The sequence below is a fragment of the Salvelinus alpinus genome, chromosome 2 (assembly GCF_045679555.1).
Source record: "Salvelinus alpinus chromosome 2, SLU_Salpinus.1, whole genome shotgun sequence".
Lineage (NCBI taxonomy): Eukaryota > Metazoa > Chordata > Actinopteri > Salmoniformes > Salmonidae > Salvelinus > Salvelinus alpinus.
The window spans coordinates 112,764,898-112,778,734 of NC_092087.1; the positions used below are offsets into that span (position 1 = coordinate 112,764,898).

The 13,837-nt window shown below is 40.2% G+C and overlaps 2 protein-coding genes across 3 annotated transcripts in view; one reads left to right on the top strand and one right to left on the bottom strand.

Annotated features, from left to right (window-relative positions):
* Window positions 1-13,837, bottom strand: part of LOC139547988 (zinc finger protein ZFP2-like) — a 39,726-nt gene that overhangs the window by 6,862 nt on the left and 19,027 nt on the right. Inside the window, exon 1 of one of the 2 annotated variants that reach the window (XM_071357255.1) lies at window positions 3,031-3,629. The exons of the other annotated variant lie outside the window; for it this stretch is intronic. Coding sequence (XP_071213356.1) covers window positions 3,031-3,430 — 400 coding nt within the window. The 5' untranslated portion in view covers window positions 3,431-3,629. Of the gene's footprint in view, window positions 1-3,030; window positions 3,630-13,837 lie in introns of those variants that run through there. 2 annotated transcript variants of the gene reach the window in all.
* LOC139549612 (zinc finger protein 664-like) overlaps window positions 10,401-13,837 on the top strand; it is a 438,201-nt gene continuing 434,764 nt past the window's right edge. Inside the window, exon 1 of the mRNA XM_071360274.1 lies at window positions 10,401-10,974. Within this exon, the coding sequence (XP_071216375.1) occupies window positions 10,695-10,974 (280 nt within the window). The 5' untranslated portion in view covers window positions 10,401-10,694. The remainder of the gene's footprint in view (window positions 10,975-13,837) is intronic.

The following is a 13,837-nucleotide window of genomic DNA, read 5'->3' on the forward strand; positions in this document are numbered from 1 at the left end:
ATAGCCTATCCATCAAGGAACAGTTCTCTACACATTATGAGCTAAGTATCTCTGTATGCAAACAGACTAACGAGACCCTACTGTAAATCAAGCAGACAATAACATTATAAACACCAATTTGTTAGGTATTTTGGATCCAACGTGGAGCACGGCATAACCGTCTTTACCAGAGTAATGAATGAAGAAGCACTTTGGTTGTTGTTGCATGTCGTGATGTTTGTCATTTGACTGGCATTCAGAAAATGATTTCCTGGATCAGCTGATGATAGTTGAACATGTGACTAACTAAACAGCTACAGTATTAAGTATTATGTGTAATTATTGAAAAACCATGTTAATGACAGTATCCATTTGGGTGTTGTCAATAAAGCTAAGGGGACTTTCAGTTAGAACCATTGGATTTAGCAAACTCTGAAATGATTTAGGATTTCTGTTCCCATGAAAACTGTTTTCCCAGCATAACATAAAGAGACACTAAATGTGACGTAGTTAGAGAGCATTTCAGAGATCTGAATACAAAAAACTGTCCGACAGCAATATTCAGTATTTAAGTTGAAGTTCATCATATGACAAGCTTAACGTTATGACTATAACTACTGTTCCCTGAAGGAGGGAAACTAGGTACAACATACTATTAAATCCACGCCTCGCTGGAATCCCCGCCTTCCACAGGTGATGAGCGTGAGGCTTGGATTTTATTCCTTAAATTTAATACCGCTCTTCACCACCCCAGGAAAGGGCGGGGACAAACAGGTGTACCTCGTTTCTCTCCTTCAGGGAAGTGTAATTATAATCAAAGTTACACTCCCTTTCAGTCAGTCAACTTCGGAACAACATACTATGGGGAAATACAATCATTCCCCAGCCGACCCAAACGGATACTAAATGAAACGGCCCCTGGCAGACCACCTAGCCCTGACCCTACAAGATGTGTCAGTTGTCAATTTATTAATTGTGTTTTGTTTGAAACACTCCTGTCAATGTTGAGTAAGGACGCACACCTGATTACCCATATAGTAGTAGGACTAGTCTACCTGGCCGGCACACAAATGTAGGCCTATAAATGTGCCCATTTGGGGATGTCTGATAGTATTTCTGATTGTCTTAACGCTGAACCACTAATGAGTTGTGGAGCTTCTCAAAGTAATTTCTTCTTCACATCCAAACAGCAAGTAAACAAAGTCTAATCACAATCAATTGCGAATGACAATAGTTCCTCAAAGTATTTTTGTAAAATATTTCCAGCTCTCGCCATTTCGATAAACACACGGCATAATATTAATAATTATGCTCCCTCTGGTCGGGTTGTGTTGACGACCGGCTCCCTCTGGTCGGGTTGTGTTGACGACCGGCTCCCTCTGGTCGGGTTGTGTTGACGACCGGCTCCCTCTGGTCGGGTTGTGTTGACGACCGGCTCCCTCTGGTCGGGTTGTGTTGACGAGTGGCTCCCCCTAGTTATGACTTCGAGTCATTTGTGTGTCTTAATTATTTGATCAGAATGCTTAAAGCATCAGACAAATTCAGTATGTATATTTGATTTTATAAAAACACATGGGGCGATTGGTAGAAAGAACAGATGACTCTTGGTTGACCAAGATGTATTTTAGTTGGGGACAGCACTAGAACATGATTTTGGGGCTCCCGAGTGGCGCAGCGGACACTGCATCTCAGTGCTTGAGGCGCCACTACAGACACCCTGGATCAAATCCAGACTGTATCACAACCGGCTGTGATTGGGAGTCCCATAGGGCGGCACACAATTGGCCCAGCGTCTTCCGGGGTAGGCAGTCATTGTAAATAAGAATTTGTTCTTAACTGACTTTCCTAGTTAAATAAAGGTAAATTTAAAAAAGTGTTTCATGATAAACCATTTTCTATAAATCCGTCAAGGCACCAACTTTGAGAAGGGTTTAAAACAAAGGTTTCAAACCAATTCATGAATGTAATTGCATATAGGTATGTTTTGCAATTAATGTAAAGGCATGAAAAAAAATTGGCTGAATATTATACAATGACTTATCAACAGCTCTAATAATTAGCCTCCACGGGAAATCTTCAATGGCAATTCTAGAATATACTATATATCCTAGAAACCTGGTTAAACTATCATTATGACAACATGGATGAATTCTAGAATATACTATATATCCTAGAAACCTGGTTAAACTATAATTATGACATCATGGATGAATTCTAGAATATACTATAGAGCCTAGAAACCTGGTTAAACTATCATTATGACATCATGGAGGAATTCTAGAATATAATATATAGCCTAGAAACCTGGTTAAACTATCATTATGACATCATGCATGGCCAGTCCGTGTATTCATAGTGTAGTGAATTCGTGGGGAAGCCCTGAGCTGAACTCAAACCTGGGTCCAGCGACTGTCAAGCCAACACCTTATAACTGTTACACCAAGATGTCTGAACTTCTTGACGAGGTCGCTAGGTGTTGAGTTAGGGTTGCTACAATAGCTTTCTCTATGAATTTGAGAGTGGTTACATTTCTCCAGCCCCATCCCTCAGCTGTTTACCAAACCAAGTCTCTTGGCAGCCATTTTGTTGCTGTTTAAATACCAGGTTGTCCCTTTAAAAAAGCCACACATCAATCAACCAATCTGCAGTTGAAACAATAACACAGCAGTCATTCCACCACTGTTTTGGTAATAAGATGATGATGGGCCTGGAGACATTTAACTACTCTCAAATTCATAGACAGACCTATGGATGCAAGGACAGACCATCCATGATATCAACATTATAGTTTTAACCATGTTGAGGATATACAGTGTTGATTTACATTGTTTCTAAACATTGGAGTAAAAAAAGCTTATTTGGGGTTCTGATGGGGTAAACAGTTGAACTCAGCTCATGAGGCATGTGTTATATTCTTCAATAATCAATGGCTATAAATAAATAATTTTAAAGTCAAAATATGGATGTAGCAATTGCCGATTTCCCCTTTAACACCAAAAATCAGTTCAACAACTGCAGAGTTTGTACCTCTGTTTTTAAGACAGTACTTACCAGTGGTAACCACGGCCCGGTTTCTCAAAACCATCTTATGGCTAACTTCATCTTTAGAACCACTGGATGCCTTAAATTGCGTTTGGGAAATCGGGCCCAGATATCCAGTTTCCTCCTCCTCTTCTTCCGATGAGACCGTAAACTCCCCCTCCTCTGCTTTCACTTCAAAAACTGAATCCTCCTCATCTTTCACTGTAACATCCTCCTCCTCTTTCACTCTGAACGCCTCTTCTTTCACTGTAACGTCTTTCTCTTCTTCTTTCCCTGTAACAGCCTCACCCTCTACTTGTTTTTGTATTGTAACATCCTTCTCTTCCTCCTCCTCTTTGATGAGAGCTTCTTTCTCCGTCCAGCAGACCGTCTCTTCTTCAGCAGGAAGAGAGCAATTTAGTGCACTCATGTTCGGAGATGTTAGCTAGCTAGGCTAATGCTAACTTAACCAGCCCGCCAGCTGAATAATAACAACAACAACACCGTAAATATGAAATGAAATAGGATAAATTACTAACTAGACGACAGACGAGGGTTTAAAATACAGTGGCTAATATACACTAAAGCGTCTAAAGAGCTTTATGGGTTCGGCTATTTTGGCAAGCAAGCTACCGAGGTGGCGGACTAACTGTTGCTGCTGCTGAAAGAAGCGTTCCGTCCACTAGATTATACGTCACACTAACAGCATTGCGTTCCGTCCACTAGAATATACGTCACACTAACATCATTACCTTAAAATCGCACACCGCCATCTGCTGACTGGAGTGTAAGTAACGCTCAGTCTGAACCTCTGACTGCGATGGAGATGTGCGACTTTAAGACAATGACGCTAGTGTGACGTAAAATATATATTATAATGTTCAGACAAAAAGTTAGTGTAGGAAGCATGAGTTTTTACTCACCAGTGTAACAATACAGTGTGGTTATAGACTTAGTAACTTAGTTGTGTTCACGATCTGGTTCCCTATAAACACAACCAGTAATGTTTTTGAATTATCACATATGTATTAATTTATTTCGGGATTCTGGGTAATCCACAGCAGATTTATGGAGAATTGCTGTGGGTGAGTTCAAAATTGAATAGTCCCGGGATAGAAATATATAAAGTTGACATTACATCATAAAATCCACCTTTTAAATCATACATTAGCAATTTTTGTTTTAGTAACTACTGTTGTTGGTTTGGTGTCAAGTAAGCCTCTCTTTATATGTTATTTGCCAAATCTCAGTTTTCCATGTGGGTTTTATGCTAAAGTTCCCTCTTTCAAGTTGGTATCTAACTGGAAAATGCATCTTCTTTAGGAGTGCTATTTTTACCCTGTCGACTACTGATCATTCATCCACACTGTGTGTCTCATCAATGCAGGTCATTTATGACAAATGTATAAAGTACATGTTCTATAAACTCATGAACACCAGCCAGTTTATTAGCCCGGTTTTGTTAGTTTAGGTGTGTTATACTTCTTCACCACCAGAGGGGGACATTTAGTCATTTTCTAGGTTAATTTGATATATTTTGAAACTAAAATGGATGACAGTTTATTCTGATGTAGTGAATATGAGATATATGGAAACAATTGATTCATTTATTATAGTAAATTAGGAATAATTAGGAATTGTTAAATCCACTATACGATCACAATGACTTTAATATACATTTCAATTGTTTTTTTGTTAGTATATTATAGGGCAGATTTATGTAGACTTGCTGTGGGAGTGCTATTTATATCCCGTCACTACTGATCATTCATCCATACTGTGTGTGTCTCATCATTGCAGCTTTGGAAATAAATGAACTTACCATCCATTGCTCCTTCCTGTGTTGACTCACTGACTTGAGAGACCAGGAAGGTCACACTAGCTCGATAGGTTGATATCTAGCTCAAGCTTCACCTCAGGCTTTTCATTAACTGTGTGGTTGTGTTATCTAGTGGGAACCCGTTAGCACGGTAGGCTCTGGTGCCTTCTTGCCGTGGGCTCAAAATGACAGAGGAAATCAACCTGCTTGCTCCTTTTTGTTTTGTCAACTTTTCGATGGGGATGTTACGTTTGATACCGGAGGTACGAGGCCTTGAAAGCATTAAACTTCAAAGCAGTGTGCTGATGCCTGTATCCCTTTATCAGCAGCACGTCATCAATGACGTCTGAAGAGTCGTTTCATCGAACAACCACCTGATTGGTTTGGTGTTGGGCTTGTTCGACATTGCAGGCGACTGCCAACTGACTGCTCTACAAATCACTATACATCATAAATAACTACTAATTATTATTGAAGCAGTGTGTCACTTTATCAGCATTGATCAATGACTTCTGAAGATTAATTTTCTCCCATCATTCTCTATGTCAGCCTCACCCTCACCCTCTACTTGTTTTTGTATTGTAACAGCCTCCTCTTCCTCCTCCTCTTTCACGAGAGCTTCTTTCTCCATCCAGCAGACTCCCTCTTCTTCAGCAGGAACGGGATTAAGTTTGAGACTGGAGCTATGAGGCATGTACTGAAGTCGCTAAGTGGTATAATTCAAAGCAGTGTCACTTTATCAGCAGCACGTGATCAATGACGTCTGAAGAATAATTTCGTGGAACACCTGATTGGTTTGGTATTGGGCTCATTCGACATTGCAGCCGACAGTGCAGGTGACTGCTGACTGACTAATTTACAAATCACCTTGCATCATAAATAACTACTCATTATTATTTATAAATCAGTCAGCCAGTCACCGTTTACCCACAACGCAGCATGGATTTGATGCTCTCGAACACGGCCAGTGGTTTAATATATGACATAATGGCTACGCTGCTACGGCGTGTGACTTCATCTATAAAAATGTGGCTGTTCTAAATTCTGTGTCGCTCAAGCCTTGAGTATGTTTGACACAATTGGCTGTAAAGCATCAATGCTTCAGGAAGCTTTGTTTCCCCATCACTACTTTTCAGCATGTTCTCTGTGAAGTAGACTATGGGAGTTTTGTAACTTTTACAACCTTGGCTTACTGCTAGCGCGCTAGCTGACTGACACCTGTAATCTTTATATTTTGGATTTTGGGGATTTTCCCTGCCATCAGTCTGTTTGCCTCTTTTGATCTGCAGTTATGTTTTAGTTGGGTTTTGTTAGTTGGGTTCTAACTGGTCTCCAGTAGCTCCAGCTCGCTGACCATAGTATGACCGTAGCTAGTTGACTAAATAGCTAATGTTAGCTGGCTTGCTAAGATAACTGCATATAGCTCATGTTAGCTGGCTGGCTAAGATAACTGCATATAGCTCATGTTAGCTGGCTGGCTAAGATAACTGCATATAGCTAATGTTAGCTGGCTGGCTAAGATAACTGCATATAGCTAACGTTAGCTGGCTGGCTAAGATAACTGCATATAGCTAACGTTCTTTGATATTCGGTTAGGTGGCGTTATGTATTTCCAAAACGTTGGTTTACTTCAATCACTCAAGTCATGAGTGCAAATGATTGGTTTAATATGAAGGTATACATTTTAAGTTATTTCTGTTGTAGTATACATCATAGGGAATAGGCTGGTCCTCCATATTACTTCACACCTGACTTTGGCATTCTTTTGAATTCTGATTGGTTTAATGTAATAAGGTGTAACTTTGCATTGGGACTTAAAACATATTTCATTTGATATTTTATAAACATAGACAAACAAATTACAACATCATACAAAAATTAACTACATCACACCTGCCCAGACCCACTAGAACACACCTCCATCTCCATTAACTACATCACACCTGCCCAGACCCACTAGAACACACCTCCATCTCCATTAACTACATCACACCTGTCCAGACCCACTAGAACACACCTCCATCTCCATTAACTACATCACACCTGTCCAGACCCACTAGAACACACCTCCATCTCCATTAACTACATCACACCTGCCCAGACCCACTAGAACACACCTCCATCTCCATTAACTACATCACACCTGTCCAGACCCACTAGAACACACCTCCATCTCCATTAACTACATCACACCTGTCCAGACCCACTAGAACACACCTCCATCTCCATTAACTACATCACACCTGCCCAGACCCACTAGAACACACCTCCATCTCCATTAACTACATCACACCTGCCCAGACCCACTAGAACACACCTCCTTCTCCATTAACTACATCACACCTGCCCAGACCCACTAGAACACACCTCCATCTCCATTAACTACATCACACCTGCCCAGACCCACTATAACACACCTCCATCTCCATTAACTACATCACACCTGCCCAGACCCACTAGAACACACCTCCATCTCCATTAACTACATCACACCTGCCCAGACCCACTAGAACACACCTCCATCTCCATTAACTACATCACACCTGCCCAGACCCACTAGAACACACCTCCATCTCCATTAACTACATCACACCTGCCCAGACCCACTAGAACACACCCCCATCTCCATTAATCCCTTAACTACATCACACCTGTCCAGACCCACTAGAACACACCTCCATCTCCATTAACTACGTCACACCTGCCCAGACCCACTAGAACACATCTCCATTAACTACATCACACCTGCCCAGACCCACTAGAACACACCTCCATCTCCATTAACTACATCACACCTGCCCAGACCCACTAGAACACACCTCCATCTCCATTAACTACATCACACCTGCCCAGACCCACTAGAACACACCTCCATCTCCATTAACTACGTCACACCTGCCCAGACCCACTAGAACCCAGCCCCATCTCCATTAACTACGTCACACCTGCCCAGACCCACTAGAACACACCTCCATTAACTACGTCACACCTGCCCAGACCCACTAGAACACACCTCCATTAACTACGTCACACCTGCCCAGACCCACTAGAACACACCTCCATCTCCATTAACTACATCACACCTGTCCAGACCCACTAGAACCCAGCCCCATCTCAAGTGCCCGCATCAGCACCATTTTATTTCTCTCCGTCACTTTAAACTTTTGGATAATAAAGCATTTGACCTTTCCTTTGAATTAACAACAGAGGACTGGTTGATTTCCAGGTTTTAATAAAGTATAATATTTAAGATGATTGATGAGAAAAGTATCGTCCAACTCTGGGGTATCTCACTGCACCCTCAAATGTCATGTTTTGAAATATACAGACAGACAGATTAAAAGTAATTTTACATTGTATAACTGTACTTCTGACAGCCAACTTTCTAACTCCGCCCATAACTTTATGACGTCATAACATTCCCAGAAGGATTATTGAGTCATTGTTAGTTTTACACTGAAGACATGACTCTGCCGTTGTGCTATAAAATCCGTGAATTTTGCCTCTTGTATAATAAGGGACTATCATTTGTCCCAACATCACAGGCCACAGACTTTGATAAAGTTAAAGACTTACAAAAGTTTTTCCTCAGTTTGAAATCAACTGAGTTTTTTTTTTTACACCTGCCAATGTAAATCCATTGAACGAGACAAGTTACCAGACAGGACATATTGCTAATGTTCTTCCCATTAATAACCTGAATGACAATTACCTTGTGGGCGGTTGTGGTGATGACATCCTATTCGATGACGTCGTCCATCAGGATTCCCCAAAAAAGAAGTCGCTCTGGATTGATCACTGGAGTCAGATGTGAAGGAGGAGGTTGATCATCAGGAGTCAGATGTGAAGGAGGAGGTTGATCATCAGGAGTCAGATGTGAAGGAGGAGGTTGATCATCAGGAGTCAGATGTGAAGGAGGAGGTTGATCATCAGGAGTCAGATGTGAAGGAGGAGGTTGATCATCAGTGAACCTCTAGGATTGTGGCTGGGCTGGCGTTTCCACTTCCAGCTTGGTCATATATTTTAATACATTGAATGCTGAATTTGTGAACCTATGTTATATATTTGTACCTCCTGTTTCATGAAGTGATGTCACTAAGTACTGCCCCTATATATACAGTTCATTTGGAAAGTATTCAGAACCCTTCACTTTTTACACATTTTGTTACGTTACAGCCTTATTCTAAAATGGATTAAATCATTTTTTCAATCTACACACAATACCCCATAATGACATCACAATACCCCATAATGACAAAGCAAAAATAAGTTTTTATAAATGATAAATTAAAAAATGTGATTTTCTTTCAAAAACAAGGACATTTCTAAGTGACCCCAATTTTTGAATGGTAGTGTAAATCACCTAATTACACCATGTAGGATCAGTATAGACCTAGTCTGTTCATTATATACATCTACATGATGTATTGTTACACCATGTAGGAGCAGTATAGACCTAGTCTGTTCATTATATACATCTACATGATGTATTGTTACACCATGTAGGAGCAGTATAGACCTAGTCTGTTCATTATATACATCTACATGATGTATTGTTACACCATGTAGGAGCAGTTTAGACCTAGTCTGTTCATTATATACATCTACATGATGTATTGTTACACCATGTAGGAGCAGTATAGACCTAGTCTGTTCATTATATACATCTACATGATGTATTGTTACACCATGTAGGAGCAGTGTAGACCTAGTCTGTTCATTATATACATCTACATGATGTATTGTTACACCATGTAGGAGCAGTATAGACCTAGTCTGTTCATTATATACATCTACATGATGTATTGTTACACCATGTAGGAGCAGTATGGACCTAGTCTGTTCATTATATACATCTACATGATGTATTGTTACACCATGTAGGAGCAGTATAGACCTAGTCTGTTCATTATATACATCTACATGATGTATTGTTACACCATGTAGGAGCAGTATGGACCTAGTCTGTTCATTATATACATCTACATGATGTATTGTTACACCATGTAGGAGCAGTATAGACCTAGTCTGTTCATTATATACATCTACATGATGTATTGTTACACCATGTAGGAGCAGTATAGACCTAGTCTGTTCATTATATACATCTACATGATGTATTGTTACACCATGTAGGAGCAGTACAGACCTAGTCTGTTCATTATATACATCTACATGATGTATTGTTATACCATGTATGAGCAGTATAGACCTAGCCTGTTCATTATATACATCTACATGATGTATTGTTACACCATGTAGGAGCAGTATAGACCTAGTCTGTTCATTATATACATCTATATGATGTATTGTTACACCATGTAGGAGAAGTATAGACCTACAGTAGCTAGCTGCTAATTTAGATGTAGTATAAATTAATGAAACTGCCTTAAATATGCTGTGGTAAACATTTTTTATTTGCACTAATCAATCAACACATTCCTGTCTTTGTATGTCTCAATATAATAGTATTATTTAATTAGATCCATTTCCAATAATCTAAAATCCATCTAAAATAATCTTTGTCTGAAAATAAAATATGATCCTCAACTGCGTTTCCCCTCCAGTCAGCAGACGGCGATGTGCGTCTTTCAGGCGACGCTGCCAGCGTGACGTATAATCTAGTGGACGGTTCTTCAGAAACAGCTCGTCAACCACCTCGGTAGCTTGCTAGCCAACATAGCCGAAAGATTCAAGCTATTTATACGCTTTCGGTGTATATTACCTACTGTGTTTTAGACTCACTTCTGTCGTATCAACTTGTTAACCTATTTAATTTAATATTAAGTTATTTTGTATTAGTCAGCTATAGTAGTTGGCTGGTTAAATTAGCTCTAGCCTAGTCGCTAATGATAGCTAGCTAGCATCCCCGACCATGAGGTCAGTAAACTACTCCCCTCTCGTTAAAGAAGAGGAGGTCTGCTGGACAGAGAAAGAAGCTCTGGGGCTGAACATTGTTGTGAAAGAGGAGGAGGAAGAAGAGGATGTCACAGTAAAACAAGAAGTAGAGAGTGAGGCTGTTACAGTGAAAGAAGAAGAGAAAGACGTTACAGTGAAAGAAGAAGAGGATGCAGTTTTTGGAGTGAAGAAGGAAGGGGAGATTACTGTCACATTGAAAGATGAAGAGGAGGAGATAGGAGATCTGATTAACACCAGTAAGTACCGCCTTAAATTTGTTTTTAACTTTGGGTATTCAGAGTTGGCTCGTCAATACCTCTTCAACGGAGGGCCCAGGATGATGACTGATATGTCTAGAATCAGACGACGTAGAGAACAAGCTACCCCTTGTTTTCTCTGTTCCGTTTCCAAAAAGTGACTTAACATATATATTTGAGAAGGGTCTATCTGCTGACCGTAGACTGGGGGGCACGGCATGTAGTGATTTTCATGTAGTGATGTTTTACTACACACCGTGCCCCCCAATAGTGCCATGCGAGAGTTGGGTTGGCTACACCAAAGATTATGGATATACTGACAAGATGTCTCTCCGCCCTAACAAGGGGAGTCGTTGTCCACAAAGCGGCACTGTGGGTTGTCTAGCTCCCGCCTATCCTGTCTTTGGATTGGTGGATACATCTTATTATTGTAATCTATTGTTTATATTCTATGAGGGTTGTTGTCGTCAACCGCCTGTATTCAATGGAGAGAGATGCTAAGCTACTAACATGAATATGCATAGCGATCTGCAGACAACTCCTATAGTGTTTTTATCAAAGTTGTCGGTATGTCACGTGTCCACATAACAACGTAAGCATTACGAAACTTCTGTTGGATCAAGTAAACTTCACGTAGCAAATAAGCCTTTCATTTTGTTGTTGACCAAATTCGACACTTTCCATATTGGGTTGATAATTGTTTCCACTTGGATACAACCTACTGTAGCCTACTGGCTTGACCTAGAGAGATACAACCTACTGTAACCTACTGGCATGACCTAGAGAGTTACAATCTACTGTAGCCTACTGGCATGACCTAGAGAGTTACAACCTACTGGCATGACCTAGAGAGATACAACCTACTGTAACCTACTGGCATGACCTAGAGAGTTACAATCTACTGTAGCCTACTGGCATGACCTAGAGAGTTACAACCTACTGTAGCCTACTGGCATGACCTAGAGAGATACAACCTACTGTAGTCTACTGGCATGACCTAGAGAGTTACAACCTACTGTAGCCTACTGGCATGACCTAGAGAGTTACAACCTACTGTAGCTTACTGGCATGACCTAGAGAGTTACAACCTACTGTAACCTACTGGCATGACCTAGAGAGTTACAACCTACTGTAACCTACTGGCATGACCCAGAGAGATACAACCTACTGTAACCTACTGGCATGACCCAGAGAGATACAACCTACTGTAACCTACTGGCATGACCTAGAGAGCTAAAGTTGTAAAGTTCCTGGATTTTAAATAAATATTTTCCAGTAATAATGATAATTTGTATCTTCCTATCCACATGTGGGATCCCTCTCCTTTGTCGTCCTCTCTACACCAATAACAGACAACTACTGTGGGACTCCCAATCACGGCCGGATGTGATACAGCTTGGATTCGAACCATGGACTGGAGTGACACCTCTTGCACTGAGATGCAGTGGCTTAGACCGCTGCGTCCGTGTGTGTGTTAACTATTAGAATGCTGTACTAGAATGCTTAAAAGGCCTCTAAAAATTTTAAATACCGGTTATCGGTATCGTTTTTTGGGGCAAGGAAAATATTGGATATCGGTATTGGCCAAAAATGTAATATCGGTGCATCCCTTTATTCTAAAATGTTTCACAATACCCCATAATGACATCACAATACCCCATAATGCCAAAGCAAAAACAGGTTTAGGTTTTTTGCAAATGTATTGAAACTATTCCCCAGGATAACTAGTCTCAGAGTAATGTAAGATCCCAGGATAACTAGTCTCAGAGTAATGTAAGATCCCAGGATAACTAGTCTCAGAGTAATGTAAGATGCTTGGAAAAAGAAGCTGAAAAGAATAACAGAACGGCACCATTAGAACTAAAATGTGTATCCTGGATGTCAGACCCCCAACTCTCCAAACGGAATAAATAATAAAATGTGTATCCTGGATGTCAGACCCCCATCCCTCCAAACTAAATAAATAATAAAATGTGTATCATGGATGTCAGACCCCCAACCCTCCAAACTGTAAATAAATAATAAAATGTGTATCCTGGATGTCAGACCCCCAACCCTCCAAACTGTAAATAAATAATAAAATGTGTATCCTGGATGTCACACCCCCAACCCTCCAAACTGTAAATAAATAATAAAATGTGTATCATGGATGTCAGACCCCCAACCCTCCAAACTAAATAAATAATAAAATGTGTCTCCTTGGCAACATTAGAACCTCGGTACGTTTACTGTGTACTGGGTCGAGACAAAGGAATGATGTAAACAAATAATCCAAAATATTTTTGTCAATGAGACAGTATATAAACAAAGGAATGACCGAACCCCCTTTGGTGACTGAATGCTTGTAAGGAAAACTAGATGATCAAAACATTAGATCACATCAAATAAGCCTGAGTGGTTTCACCTCCTCCCAGACTATACTGGATACTACAGTTATAACTACATAGTTATACAGGATACTACAGTTATACAGGATACTACAGTTATAACTATACATAGTTATACAGGATACTACAGTTATACAGGATACTACAGTTATAATGGATACTACAGTTATACAGGATACTACAGTTATACAGGATACTACAGTTATAACTATACATAGTTATACAGGATACTACAGTTATACAGGATACTACAGTTATAACTATACATAGTTATACAGGATACTACAGTTATACAGGATACTACAGTTATACAGGATACTACAGTTATAACTATACATAGTTATTCCAAAGGTGGGCTACTTACTATCCACTGTTTGCAAGCCACCGTTGCTGATCTATTTAATTTATTTATTTCACCTTTATTTAACCAGGTAGGCAAGTTGAGAACAAGTTCACATTTACAACTGCGACCTGGC